Consider the following 15,417-nt stretch of genomic DNA (forward strand, 5'->3'; position numbering starts at 1 on the left):
GAGAGAGCAAGTGACTGAGGTAGTGGTTTAAGCACGTAACAAGTGACAAGTTGCTAGCTTGGTGAGGAACATATGATTTTCTTTTCATTGGCCAATTTCTTTAGTAGATATGGGCAAGTAGTGCCCATTGATCACTCTAAATGATCCCTACGAGCTTGAGGTCAATGATTATTCTTGTATTGTTAAGCGAGTTCTCCAAGCGAGCCCCTACAAAAGATGAGTTCCTCCGCCATGAAACGCCTGCAACTTGCTAAAGTACTTCTGAAGGCATCAGCAAGTATACAATACCATCAATTTAAGGAAAATCTTACACTCGTCTAAGCAAGAAGTTAGTTAATACTAAAGAAAGAAACCTTCTTTCAAAGTCCTCCATGACTTTGAAGGTGACTAAGGCTTCTTTTGGGATATCTATCTTATTATTTTTAAAGCAAATTTTTTGTACAAAAATTTTTAGTTCAAAAAATTTTTGTGTAAGAAAGTTGCAAAAAAGTTGTACCAAACGGAATCTAAGTCTATCAACAACTCATATAAAAATTTATACAATCCCAAAAATAATAATTTCAAATGATAAAAAAGCAAATACAAATATAAAACTAAAATTTTGTGATGAAAATCTTATTGTAAACTTGCACTTAATGGATATTGATGAACACTATTGTTTTAACCTAAGAAGATGTAATATTTTGGTCAAATTATTCCCTTTTTTATATGTAAATAAGGATAGAACATCATCATCTAATTGTTTGATTTATTTTTTTTTTTAATCTAATTATTTGATTTGTAAGGGTGAATATAGAGTTCATTTGGATCTCATAATTGAGTGGTCAATTTTGGGTATAATTAATTCCTCATGGCTATGAGAAAATAGTTGTCTCAACAAGTAATAAAATAGGAAATAGGCATTATAAGAAAATTTTTTTAATCTAGAGTAGGTCATATAATATGTGAAATCACATGGAAAAAATAAAAATTTCAATGATATATGAATGAAGCCCAAATTCATTAATTATAATTTATAATATAGTTTTTTCAATAACATAAATTATAAAATAATAGTATACTATTTTAGATATATTCAATAAAATAAAATAAAAATCCAACCTTTTTGTTATAGACATATAAATAAGTAAGCTACCTTAAGAACTTCGATAAAAATAAAATTCTAAACATTTTCATAAATTCATAAGATATAAATTAGTTTTCATTTTTGAAAAAGAAATGAAAACTAAGTTATATCTTAGAATTTTTTTTCATTTTAAAAAAAAATAAAAAAAAAAAAACTTAGTTTTCATTTTTGAACATAATTAAGCATAAATTAGCGTATAAATAAAAAAAAATAAGGTTATATTATAGAACTTCATTTCAAAAAAAAATTATAATAACTATTTGATTTAATAATAATAATATGTCTAATGAGGTCAAAAGATTGTTAAATAAAGGAAAACTATTTGATTTAATAATAATAATATATATTAGACAAGAAATTTTCAATGATTCGTGAAGCACTTAAGAAATATATTAGACTATACCACTTTATCATCAAATTAATCATAAGCTACACATCGGTATATACTTGTCAATAAGTATAAATAAAATTTTAGCATATGATTAGTGATTATTATAATTTATATAAATGATAAAAATCAATTAATTAGATAAAAAAATATTACATTTTAAAATAAAATCCCAAAATAATAGATAATATAGAATAATATAAAATATAATTAAAATGCTTGTTTACCATCCTTAAAATATTTTAGGCTAAGGTGATAAGCACTAACTTAATTATAAAGTTAAATACTAAACACACACTAATAAAGTTGTTTCTTTTAACTCTATCACTTTGCCTATTTAGATATTTAGATTTAATATTTAAAGCTCATCTTTACTTCAAAATTTTCAAAAACTTAGGCTTGATTTAGGACAACTTTCTTACTGTTTAATAAAATAACTTTTTAATATAAAAATTTTTAACTACAAAGCTGTTTTAGAAAGCAGTAAAAAAGCTATCATAAACAAAACCTTAGTATATACCTTATACATGCTATCATCTTCATAGTTTAGTTAATATATGTCACATAGATACCAATAAGCTTGCAATTTAGAAGTCCATCCACTAAATACATTGGTTAAAAGGAAACTACAACAGAAACTTACAAAGCCTTGCACTCTTTATATGTGCAAGCTTGAAGTAAAAAACTGGAGAGTTAGAAATACAAAGGGAGAAGCACTTAGAATGGTCTTATACAGTGCTAAACTAGTTATCACAGCTACAGAAAGAAGCTGGGAGATTACTCTCCAAATCCTTTGATTCAGACTTCTCTGTCTCCCATTTGAACAGAAAGCTTCTTGGAAGAAACTGGATCAGGAGGGACTGGTTGCTTGCAGGCATTCACATTTTAGAAGAAGAAAACATTGAGTTCTGCAATCAGTTTTTGAAGGTTATTATGAGTTGAAGCTCTGAAGGTTAAGCAGTAATAATAAAAAAAACAAGTATGAGCACTAATTATAAGTCCATTTAGCCTTGACAAAAGCTAAAAATGATGATGATGGTGATTAAAAGTAAATCTTTAAAAATGTATTAAGGATGAAAAATGCTACTTTGTGTGATTTTCAGCGGTGTTTAGGGCAGCTTTCTGCAATCAGTTTTTGAAGGTTATTATGAGTTGAAGCTCTGAAAGTTAAGCAATAATAATAAAAAAAAAACAAGTATGAGCACTAATTATAAGTCCATTTAGCCTTGACAAAAGCTAAAAATGATGATGATGGTGATTAAAAGTAAATCTTTAAAAATGTAGTAAGGATGAGAAATGCTGCTTTGTGTGATTTTTAACGGTGGTTTAGGGCAACTTTTTCACTAATTTGCTTTCCAGAAAATTGTTATAGTATGTATATTTCCCAATTGCTTTCTAGGAATTTTTTTTGTTGAGAAGCAATTTTTTATAATTATAACTATTGTTGCCCAATATTTTTCAAAAAAATAAATAATAAATAAAAGGGCCATCACAATAAAATTTCAAAAAATATACTTTCCCTAGAATAGTTCTATAAAAGGCTTCCTTTGAGATGGCTTTGTTACAGTTTTCTAAAGCAGTTTTTTAGTACAAAAATTTCTGATTCAAAATTTTTTGAATCAGAAATTTTTGTACAAGAAAGCATTAAGAAAGCCACCCCAAACGAAGCCCCAATCTAAAACGTCAGATTTACATCTATTTTGCCACTAACATTCTGGAGCCATATTGATAAATTTATGGGCTACACGGAAGGCCATTGGAAACTTCTATTTTAAAATCAATAAATTGAAACATGAAAAGAATTTGATGATTAATCAGAAAATATACTTGTCCTATATGAGTTTTTAAATATCTAAGTACAAAATATAAATGTTTTTCAATTTTAATAAAAAAGATTATCTTCAACTTTATTAAAGCATTAAGGAGTTGTTCAGAAGGAAGTAAAAACTAGGTGAGGTTTAGGACCTGCTGGTTAAAGGTAGGATTCTAGTAAAATTGGATTTGATAAATTCTATAAGATTAATATGATTTAGTAAATTTTGATGCTAGAAGCATTTGGTTGCCCGGTTCTAAAATCTAACCAAATCTTCGGATTAGTTGGTTGCATATTAAAAATTTAAGGGAATTAATGAAATTTAGTAATGTAGAGAGAGTTGCTATTTGCATGTTTTACATTCTTGCAACTTGTATTATTTTGATGATTTCAAATATTATTGTTTTTATATATCTCCTAACATTTTTTGGAAGCTTTTTTTTTTACTCTAGTGTGTACTAACATTTCAGGAAAATCAACTCCAAGCGATGAAGACTTCAAATTTTTCTTTTGTAAATTACAAGTTTTTTGAAATGAAAGAGAGTGGTTGCAATTGAGTGAAAAATCACAACACACACACTTGGGGGACAAATTTTATGAACCGATCGTACGGGACGAACTTTGTTCATACGGGACGATCATATCAATTAACCTTCAGAAGAGCAATGAATCGAACAGGCGAGGAGAAAATTTTCTAAGTCCTAATCATCCAGTACGAATTTAATATTCGTCCCTGGACGAACGTCTCGGGATTCTCACTTTCCTTGTTCGTCAGAACGAAATTAATTTTCGTACCGGGACGAAGCTCACTGGATGAGATCGTACAGGACGAAATTAATTTTCGTCCCAGGACGAAGCTCTCTGGACGAGATCGTACAGGACGAAATTAATTTTCGTCCCAGGACGAAGCTCTCTGGATGAGATCGTACAGGACGAAATTAATTTTCGTCCCAGGACGAAGCTCTCTGGATGAGATCATACAGGACGAAATTAATTTTTGTCCCATAATGAAGCCCTCTATATGAGATCATACAGGACAAAATTTATTTTCATCCCTGGACAAAATGCTCTGTATAAAATCTACCTAGGACGAAACCTGTTCGTCCCAGGACTAACCAAACCGACTTACGTCAGTTGGTTACGTCTTGTAGAATTTTGGGAACCGACCTATGAAATAACCATTTCGTACCGAAAGAACTTTGTTCGTACGGGACGATAAGCGTGTACGAACATAGTTCATACTAATATACATTATGTTTGTTTCCGACACTTTAGGTAAAATCGTCCAGGATGATCCTCGATCGTATGGGACGATCCACTGCGTACAGAATTAAAAACTTGCAGTTTTTGGACAGTTTTTCTTGTCTTTTGTATAAATTGTTCAAATTTGACTGCCACCAAATCTTTTTGCTCATTGAACTTCATAGAGTGTGAACAGCCGAAGGGTTCTCTGCCCACACTAGGAGAGTGTGAAAGGACGGACGATTCTCTGCCAACACTGGGGATTGTGTAAACGGACGACGGTTCTCTGCCGCACCGGGTAGTGGTGAAAAGAGTGTTTGTAAAGGCTCTCTGCCTTGCTGTGGGTGCAAAAGGAGAGACTATTGGTATTAGTGCAATACTCAGAGGGTGCCTCTGGGGAGTGGTTGTAGGTCTGGTTTAGACCGAATCACTATAAATCTTGTGTCGTTTACTTTACTGCTTTTTATTTTCAGCATTTTTTTTTGTTTTAAAAATTTGTGGTTGAAAAACTTTTCTAAAAAAATTTCATTAAAAGTTTAATTTTGGTACAACTAAAATTTAAAAAGAGGATTAAGTTTTAAAATACCAATTCACCCCCCTCTTGGTAGCCTTGGGACATTAACTTAGATTTAACAACCTATTAACTAGACTCAATAAGTAAATCCACAAGCGTAAATTTCTTGAATCCCAATTTCATCAGGATTTGATAAATCCTTGGTTGAAATTGTTAAATTCAGAGAACTGGAGAGGAAAAAGGTTTGAATTTATTACACAAAACTATCCATATTTATATATCTATACAAGATATCTTAATGGAGAATTAAATAACAACAAAATCATCCATATAGGTCCTTCCTAAATCAGTCACCCAAATATGAAAGGAGATTCACATGATCCAGGTGAGTCTCCCATGGATCTCAAGGGTCAAGGGACGGCTAGTATTTAACACTCTCCCTCAAGCTAGAGAATAGGAATCTGTCATTCCCAACTTGGTAATCAGCCCCATAAAATTAGAGTTATCAAGTCCCTTAGTAAGAAGTCCATAAGCTGATCTTTCGATGAGACATGATATATACATATAAAACCACTGTTCAATTTCTCCTTTATAAAAAGTATGTCCACTTCTATGTGCTTGGTCCTACCAACAAGTTCGAATTGCGAGTTATGCTTATTTATTGTCATAGTGTAGCTTCATGGATCTTCTCACTTGATCCTTAGGTCATCTAAAATCATCTTGATTCATAGTAGTTCACATATTTCTAAGGTGATAGCTCTGAACTCTGCTTCTGCACTAGACCTTCCCGCCACTTTATGTTTCTTGCTCCTCCAAGTAATAAGGTTTCCTCCAATGAATGTGCAGTATCCTGATGTAGATAATCTATATAATGATAATCTTAGGTAATCTGTATCAGTATACGCTTCTGGGATTATTCCACATTCTCTTTTGAAGAGAATCTATTTTTCTTGACTCACTTAAGGTAGTGCAATATTCCATCTACTGCTTGCATGTGAGTTTGCTTTGAATTTTGCAGGAACTGGGTAACCATGCTTACCGCAAAAGCTATATTTGGTTAAGTTTGAGAAAGGTAGATCAATTTCCCTACAAATCTATGGTAAGCTTCCTTATCTATGTATGAATCCTCTTTAGCTTCCCCCAATTTGAGATTTGGTTCTACTGGTGCTAGTGCTAATTTATAAGCTAGTTTACCTTTTTTTTAAGAAGATCAGTAATGTATTTCGATTGTGAAATGAAAATTTCTTTGTTGGAGTAGCCCACTTCAATTCCAAAGAAATATTTCAAACTACAAAGTTGTTTGATCTCAAATTCTTTGACAAGACATTTCCTTAGAATCACTTTCACCTTTCATCATTCCCAGTCAAGATGATATCATTCTAAGGATGTCAATATTTAATTTGACTCGAAACCCGATCTGGAATCAACCTAAAAATATCAGGTTCGAGTCAACCTATTTGCCAGACGGGTCGAGTTCGAGTTTCATTTTTTTGACCCTTTTATAAAATCGAGTCAGGTTTGGGTTGACCCGAAAACCTGTAATTAACCTGGGTTGACCCAGAAACCTTGCCTGTAGTGCGATCCCATGCTCGCATCTAGACTCCGCACCCAGACCAGCATCTTCTGAACACTTGGTCTCTAGGCATATGTAGTGATCAAGTTTTTGCCAAAAGCCTTGAAGGAGAGACATATTCAGTCACGGCCTTGCTTTCTTATTTTGTACTTCCCACCTTGACCTTAATTTCAAAAATTTGAGTAGCATCCTGAGCTTTTAAGAAGGTTTACCTTGCGGCATCCATATGTCCTTTGCAGTAGATATGAACATAAAAATATTATTAATTTCTAGAGTCATGGAATTCTACAACCATGACATAATAATGGAGTCAGCTTCATCCCTGGACCAAAAATTAGAATCTCCTTTTGGTCCAACCCTAAGGAGGTGATTCATCTTTCATTTCCCTTCCAATAATTCTTCCCATTTAAACGATAGACAGTTTGCATATTTTGGAGGTCTCCTCTTCCATGGTGCACCATAGAGTCCTCCATTTGATCAAAGTTTGGGATGGAATTATCTTCAGACATTGCGGTGACAAAAGGTACCAATGAAGGATATATTAAGCAGGGCAACAATGAAGGTTGCTTTGGTTATAGATAGGATAGCAACCAGAAGGGAAGGCCTACAATGAAGGCAAGGTCGTAGAACAAAAACTCTAAATTACAACAACGATAATGAAGGCTCTAATACCATGTTAAATTCAAAGAATTAGAGAAGTAGAAGGTTTGATTTTATTGCACAAAATTATCCCTATTTATAGATCTATACAAGATATCTTAATAAAGAAATAAATAATTACAGAATCATGCATAATTGCTCTAATATAATCCTTCCTAAATCAGCCACCCAGATATGAAAGAAAATCGACGTGATCCAGTTGAGCCTCGTCATGAGATTAAAGGACAAGGGACAGCTGGGATTTAACACTCCTCCCACGGATCTCCATGTTGGCCGTGGGATCAAGGGTCAAGAGACGGTTAGGATTTAATAGAAATAAGATTTATCAAATCCTACTAAATTCCATATTTACTTTAAGCAGGATTTAAAGAGCCATTATAAACTGTTTGGAAAGCTTTAAGCCAAATCTCACCTAAATCCTATTAGAAATATTTCCATAAATAAAGATATGAAACAAAAACTAACAAAATAGATCTGAGTTCTATGTATTACAATAAAATTGCAGGATATTAAAAAGCTAAGTTAACCTTTAACTAGAATAAAAAAATGAGAATTAAAAGAAAAGCAAGTCCTATGTTCTACATAGTTTCCTTAAAATATATTTGTTCCCACTGCAGTTAGTTGAGGATATCACGAGCATTTACCTCTTAGGATATAACAATGATCAAGAACTACTCTAGCAAACTCGAATATGTGCCTTCACTCTAACCTGGACACCTAAAATTCTAAAAAGAACTCTAGTCTAAGAAGCAAGAAATGAGAAAGTGAGCTTCTAATTTTTCATGCTTATACATGTTAGAGAAAGCCTCTTTATATATATTATTACAAGGGATATTATAAAGCTTAGAATAATAGAGATTTAGAACATTTCAAATTCATATGTTACAACCTTTCAAATTTCATATGAATTAATCTGCATAAATTTAAGCATCAATTTTTTATTCACTCCTAGGTTATAAATCATTTTCTAATATCAACAACAAAGAAAAAATAAAGACTCAACTTACTGATAAAATTCTATGATTAATACTTGAATGGAAATGTAGGCCTTAACTTGAACCTTCTCATGTGAGAGTGTGATGCGGAGCATCCTTGAGAAGGTGTTATGCCAATGCAGGTTACCGGGTGCATGTGCACCGTTGCCAGGGACGTCTCCCACTAACCCATTTACTTTATTGCTGTTTTAGTACTGTTAGCCTGTGAGCTAACTTTTCTTTTACTTAGCTATTTACGGTTATGCCAAAGAAGTGGTTTTATACCCCAGGAATAGCCTGGTTCTGCAGTTTTTACTCTTAATACACAAATTACAAGTAGTTTTTCCAGCTACTGTTCCATTGAAGTTTGCATTCTCTGCTTCCCAGCTAACATTCTGTGCAGGTTCCTACACCAGATTGGTATCAGAGCCAGATGGCTGAAGGCAGTAGACGGGTGGCTCCCGGTGAAGAACGAAGCCTTGAAGCCCTGTGGGCAGAACATCGAAGGTTGACGCAGCGAGTCGAGGAGGTTGCGGCTGAAGTTCAGCAGTTTCAGGTAGATGTGCGACGGGATCTGCGTGCGATCCTTGTGCGTCTGGAGCATAACCCGACTGTGCGGACAGCGTTGCCGAATAATCCGCCGCCTATCCGGCGAGGAATGGAAGGGAGAAGAATTCCGAACAGAGATATATCGGATTCAGATGAAGGAATGGAATTATTCAGAGAACTGGAGCTATCGGACTCAAAAGAAGAGACCGGATATCAACATCGGCGGCACCCGAGGGGTATTGACCGACAACACAGCGAGTTCCGCGTGAAGATGGACATCCCGTTCTTCGACGGCAAACTTCACATCGAAGATTACTTAGATTGGGAGCGTGCGGTCGAAACCTTCTTTGAGTACATGGACGTCGAACCTACGAAGCAAGTAAAGTATGTTGCGTGTAGACTAAAGTCGGGAGCGAGTGCCTGGTGGTTACAAATGCTGCAATCTAGAAGAAGAGAAGGCAGAGGACCAGTTCGTAGCTGGTGGAGAATGAAGCAACTACTTAGAGGTCAATTCTTACCAACTGATTATGAACAAATGCTTTACATGCAATATCAACATTGTGCGCAGGGAAACCGCTCGGTCAGCGATTATACAGAGGAATTTCATCGGTTGTGTGCACGAAACAACCTGAACGAAACTTCAAATCAGCTGGTAGCCCGATACGTGGGAGGGTTGAAGGAAGCAATTCAGGATAAATTAGAGCTAAATACTATCTGGTCGCTGTCCCAGGCGGTAAATTATGCCTTAAAGGTCGAAATGCAGATGGCCAGGCATGGCAGGAGCAGCCAAGGGAAGAGACTAGCTGAGCTGACCGCAGAGAGTAATCGACCATCTAATGTGAATGCTGCTTCGATGGGGCGCGGGACGCCTAATGCGGGAGGAATTGTTTTACAGAATGGTGCTAATAACAAAAATGCAGAGACGAAATTAGTGCCGAGATCAAAGGGCCAGTTCAAAGATAATCCATACGTTAAACCTTCAACTATTAAGTGTTTTAGGTGCTTCCAACAGGGGCATAAATCCAACGAGTGCCCAACACGTCCGCAACTTCACATAATCGAAGGCGAGGATGACGCTGAAATTGAAGATGCAGAGGATGATGCAGCAAATACACTGGAGGAAGTAGGAGGAGATGATGGAGAGCCGTTAGTTTGTGTAGTACAAAAACTACTTCTGGCGCCGAGATTAACAGATAAGTCACAGAGAACCCGCATCTTCAAGACTAAAGGCACAATTAACGGCAAGGTTTGCGATATACTTGTGGACAGTGGTTGCACTGAAAATGTGATCTCAAAGGCTGCGGTCCAAGCCTTACAACTTAAAACTGCGCCAAATTTACACCCATACAAGGTGAGTTGGGTTAAAAAAGGAGTTGAAATAGCTGTCACCGAAAGCTGTTGTGTCCCATTTTCTATTGGAAAGAACTATGTCAGTGAAGTTGTTTGTGATGTAATTGATATGGATGTAAGCCATTTGATTCTCGGAAGACCGTGGCAGTTTGATATGAGTGCCACCCATGACTGTAGATCTAACACGTACACATTCAGCTGGAAGGGAAAGACACTAAGATTATTACCGGGCCAGGGAGATTCTGAACCGAGCAATCACAACAACAAATTATCAATGCTGGTAGTGTCCGGAAATCAGTTATTACATGCTTGGAGGGACTCATCTCAAATTTTGGCTCTCATCGTAAAAGAACAGACGCTGAAGGGAGAGAAAAGTTGTCCAGAAACTGTGAAAAGGTTGCTGGAAAAATATGCAGATTTGGGACCTACGGAGCTCCCGGCGGAATTACCACCTCTAAGGAATATTCAACACAGCATCGATCTAATACCTGGATCCACTATACCGAACCTGCCGCATTATAGAATGTGTCCAAAGGAGCAAAAAGTATTACAGCAGCTAGTGGATGAGTTGCTCGACAAACAGCTGATCCAGCACAGTTTGAGTCCGTATGCTGTGCCCGCTTTGCTGGTGCCCAAGAAGGATGGAAGCTGGCGAATGTGCGTCGACAGCAGGGCAGTTAATAAAATTACTGTTAAATTCAGATTTCCGATTTCAAGGATAGAAGAAATGCTGGAAAGGTTGGCGGGAGCACAAATCTTCACGAAATTAGACCTCCGCAGTGGCTATCATCAGATTAGGATCAAGCCCGGAGACGAATGGAAGACGGCGTTCAAAACACGTGAGGGATTATACGAGTGGCGTGTGATGCCATTTGGATTATGCAACGCCCCTGCTACCTTTATGAGATTAATGAATGAAGTGTTCAAACTGTTTCTGAACAAAAGCTGTGTGGCGTATTTTGATGATGTGCTCGTGTTTAGTTCCAATTTGGAGGAGCATCTTCACCATCTGGAGCAGATATTTGAAGTGTTCAGACAGCACAAACTGTATTTGAACTTAGCTAAATGCGAGTTTGCCACGGAAGCTATGTACTTCTTAGGATTCAAAATTTCATCGGCGGGAGTTTGTGCGGATCCTAGGAAGGTGGAAGCCATAGTGGGGTGGCCTACGCCAAAGTCGTTCACTGACATAAGGAGCTTTCACGGACTAGCGAATTTCTACAGGAAATTCATAAGGGGGTTTAGCGTCATACTGGCTCCTCTCACCGACGTATTGAAGCAAAAATTGTTCACCTGGGGAGTGGAACAGCAAAACTGTTTTGAGGAAATTAAACGGGCTATCTCCTCTGCTCCGGTACTGGCCTTGCCGGATTTTGAGAAGCCATTCTCTGTAGAAACAGAAGCATCCACGGTGGGCATTGGGGCGGTATTAGCTCAAGAGGGCAGACCGATCGAATTTTTCAATGAGAAATTATGTCCAGCAAGACAACGATGGTCAGTGTATGAGCAAGAGCTGTATTCAGTGATTCAGGCTCTAAAACAGTGGGAGCACTATCTATTACATCAGGATTTTGTTCTATGCAGCAATCACAAGGCGCTCCAATACATTAACACTCAAAAAAATATCAATCGGATGCATGCGAGGTGGATCCTATTTCTACAGAAATTTACATTTGTACTGAAACATAAAAGCGGGGCGCAAAACCGAGTTGCAGATGCGTTGAGCCGTCGCTCCGCCCTCCTCACACAATTGCAGACAGAATTTTCCGGTCTGGAGCTGATACAAGATTTATATCGGGAGGACAAAGAATTCGGCCAGAAGTGGTTACAGTGTGTGCGCAAGGAACCCAGTGAGGAGTACAACCTAAGACATGGCTTCTTATTTAAAGGTAATCTTCTATGCATACCTCAATCTTCATGGAGACAGCGGATAATTCAAGAAGTTCATGGAGGAGGATTAGCAGCCCACGCAGGACGCGACAAGACCTTCTCTCAACTACAGAACAAGTTCTACTGGCCACATATGAGGAGAGACGTCAGTAAATATGTGGATCGATGCTCAGTGTGTCAAATGTATAAAGGAGGAGGACAGAATATCGGTTTATACCTTCCTCTGCCGGTGCCGAACTCAATCTGGGAAGACTTGAGCTTGGATTTCATTCTTGGTTTGCCCCATACGAAGCGGGGAAACGACTCAATTATGGTCGTTGTGGACCGCTTCTCCAAAATGTCCCATTTTATGGCTTGTAAGAAGACTTTCGATGCACAAAACATTGCTAAACTCTTTTCAGGGAGATCGTGCGACTACATGGAAACTCATCTCCCTCCTCTATGGAAACCGCCGGCCCCCTTCTTTAATGGGCTCCATTAATGGCTCATCAATCTCCCTTAATTATATTTGAAATTTGAAAATAATTTCAAATAACTCCCTCCTAATTTACTAAAATCTGAATTTAATTTCAGATTTGAGTAAGTCTCTTGCCATCCTCATCTAACCTAGATTCCCACCCTCTCCCACCTTGGCCGAAACCTTCTCTTCCTCCTTGGAAATCCCGCCGGCCTCTCCTCTCTCACCCTCACTTAAATCTCTTCTCCTTTGAAGGATTCTCCAACATCAAGCATGCATGGCGGATTCGGAGTTTGAGTGGGGTCTCGTGTTCAATGCCGACGGAAGCTTGACTATCCTACGGTCACCATTCTTTGACGTAGGATTTGAAGACGACGCAACCGTGGGAGATTACTTGAAACGAGTGTTTCCTACCCTTGCAAGTGTCATCGACCGCCGACATCCAAACTACAATTGGAGCATCGACAGTCGATCATTTCCATCATCCTCGACACCGATAACCTTCCCGTGGATCAAGTTCGTTGTGGTTGCTACCGTTCTCGTGGCATCGTCGGGTTTGCTAAAATCCTTCTTCCGCTAAGCCTAGTGTAGTTGAGTGATACATTCCCCAAGGTAAAAACTCTCGTTATTAAGTTGTGGATTGTTGATTAATAGCTTTTGGTATTGCTACTATCTTTGGTTATCTTTGAGTTTAGCTATTCTACATGTACTTCCTCGCCTAAGCTAGTTGAAAACTAAGAATTCTTTGAGGAATTTTGCTTGTTATCTCAATAAGTTATTAATTGAAATTGCTTTATCAATCATTCGAAAATTTCTTAACAAGCTCCTTTTTCATGTGGTTTCACATCATTAGTCCATACAATAGCTCTATCGATTTGCAGTTTGCAGGATTTATTAATGATTTATGCTATAATTTAGTAAATTGAGCAAGAAAGCGTCCTAATTTAATTAACAAAACACGCATCGAAACAAGCATAAATCCACCGTTCCGGCAACAAAACTGACCAAACAGTAATATGAAGCTACATTCTAAAATTACTGAAAGTTTGAAAAATGGCAGAAGTAAGACTCAACCATGGAGTGCGAAACCAAAATTGAAAAAGAAAGGGACTTCAAAAATATTAATAACTATAATAGAAAAATCAGCGAGCATCGAAAACAAATTTTAAACTAGTCATAGAATCATTAAGAATTGGAACTTACATGTTACAGTGACACTAGTTCCTAGTCGTCAGAGCTTCTATGCTGGTGTACGTGGCGATAAAGGTGAATCTTCACTGCTATTAGAATCTCCCCTCCATGCTTCTTGCACCTGAGCGGCAAACTGCAAGTTCCAGAGCACATCTTCAACTGAAGGTCTCTCAGCAGGCTCCTCAGAAATGCACCGAATGCATATTTCTATAACAGTCTTCAGTGAATCGCTGCAACAGGCCTTTGGGAGCACTGGATCAACAATGCTTTTTGTCCTTGCAGCGCCATCAGCGGTTATGCTTTCTTGTAACTATCACAGTGGTTATACATGAGATGTACTATGAAAACATCAACCAATCTTGGAAGTATATTCATCAAGGAATTAGGAATAAGAATCCTTGTATGCTCGTTGATTTTAAATTGCAGAGTTTACTTGGTAAATATAATTTGATAAACACTAGTGGATATCAGATACCTGTTCCTTCAATAATTTTGCATCAATCCGGGTTGTAATAGGCCTTCCAGATATGATTTCCAATAATATTACACCAAAGTCATAGATGTCAATTTTTTCTTCATGCAAAGTTCTGTTGAAGGTCATATTGTATAATCATCACAGTTCAAGAAAGTCGTCTCAAACAAAGCCTTCGTAATTATCAAAATCAAATGCAAAAGTATTAGCGTACCTTCTGACATGCTCCTTGGATCCAAAAGTAGTTCCAACCATAACCTGCATGAATCCACAAAGCAGTAATGCCAAAAAAAAATAATGATGTCCAAACAATAAGGCTAGTTATGTGGCCGAGGTAATATTTAAAAAATATTTCTAACCTCTGCTTTTATCTCAGCTAGCACTGGAAGGTTATAACTGCTGATTTTTGCAACAAGGTTATGATCCATAAGAACATTTGTTATGGTCAGATCATTTGCAAACACACCAGGTATAATTCCTGCATGAAGAAACTGGATGCCCTTTGCCACACCAATGGCAGCTGCTATCCTTTGTGTCCATGAAAGCTTTTGCCCTGCAGTTCCAATTCCATCAAAATTGAAAACAATCACAGGAGAGAGAGAGAGAGAGAGAGAGAGAGAGAGAGAGAGAGAAGGTTGGCACATTCACTCTCCTCCCTCTTCTCTAAAGAATAGAGCAAAAAAAGTATGAACCTCATTGATCAGAGAAGTTTTAGTTACCTGAAATGTTGCTTCTAAGGGTTCCATTTGATACATATTCAAAAACGAGAAATAGTGTGCTGACACTGGAATCTTCGAGGTAATACTCAAAGCAATGGCCAAGCGCGCTAACCAAATGTCGATGTCTAAGCTTCGAAATCAGCTCAATATGGCGATTGAAGTTCTGGGAACTGTGTTGCTTTTTCAGTTTTAAGCACCTTATTGCAACGAGTGAACCATCTCTGAGCTTTCCTCTGTACATCTGACACGATAAAAAACAGGGCGTTCTCAAAGCTTAGAAGGCCAAAGAACTATTTATAGGTTTAAATAGATAAACCTGAGATTATAATCAGAATGAACATGGATTTTCTCGCATTTAAAAAGAAACAACTTTTGCACTGCTTTAATTAAGGAGATCATTTAACATTCTAAATTTTAAGAAATTCAGTGTCCTAGTTGTTGGGGATGGAAGAAAATCACATGATAAAACAAACAAGAAAAATATAAATGCAACAACAAC

At 36.9% G+C, this 15,417-nt stretch overlaps 1 protein-coding gene across 1 annotated transcript in view; it reads right to left on the reverse strand.

Moving 5' to 3' along the window:
- Nucleotides 1–2,052: 2,052 nt before the first annotated feature.
- Nucleotides 2,053–15,417, reverse strand: part of LOC110106644 (probable inactive leucine-rich repeat receptor-like protein kinase At3g03770) — a 22,407-nt gene continuing 9,042 nt past the window's right edge. Inside the window, exons 3-8 of the mRNA XM_020836599.2 lie at nt 14,919–15,159; nt 14,559–14,752; nt 14,414–14,457; nt 14,203–14,314; nt 13,740–14,037; nt 2,053–2,422 (exon numbers count right to left, since the gene is read on the reverse strand). Of these exons, the coding sequence (XP_020692258.1) occupies nt 13,777–14,037; nt 14,203–14,314; nt 14,414–14,457; nt 14,559–14,752; nt 14,919–15,159 (852 nt within the window). The 3' untranslated portion in view covers nt 2,053–2,422; nt 13,740–13,776. The remainder of the gene's footprint in view (nt 2,423–13,739; nt 14,038–14,202; nt 14,315–14,413; nt 14,458–14,558; nt 14,753–14,918; nt 15,160–15,417) is intronic.

Source organism: Dendrobium catenatum, unplaced genomic scaffold (genome assembly GCF_001605985.2).
Source record: "Dendrobium catenatum unplaced genomic scaffold, ASM160598v2 fragScaff_scaffold_273, whole genome shotgun sequence".
In the NCBI taxonomy this organism is placed as follows: Eukaryota; Viridiplantae; Streptophyta; class Magnoliopsida; order Asparagales; family Orchidaceae; genus Dendrobium; species Dendrobium catenatum.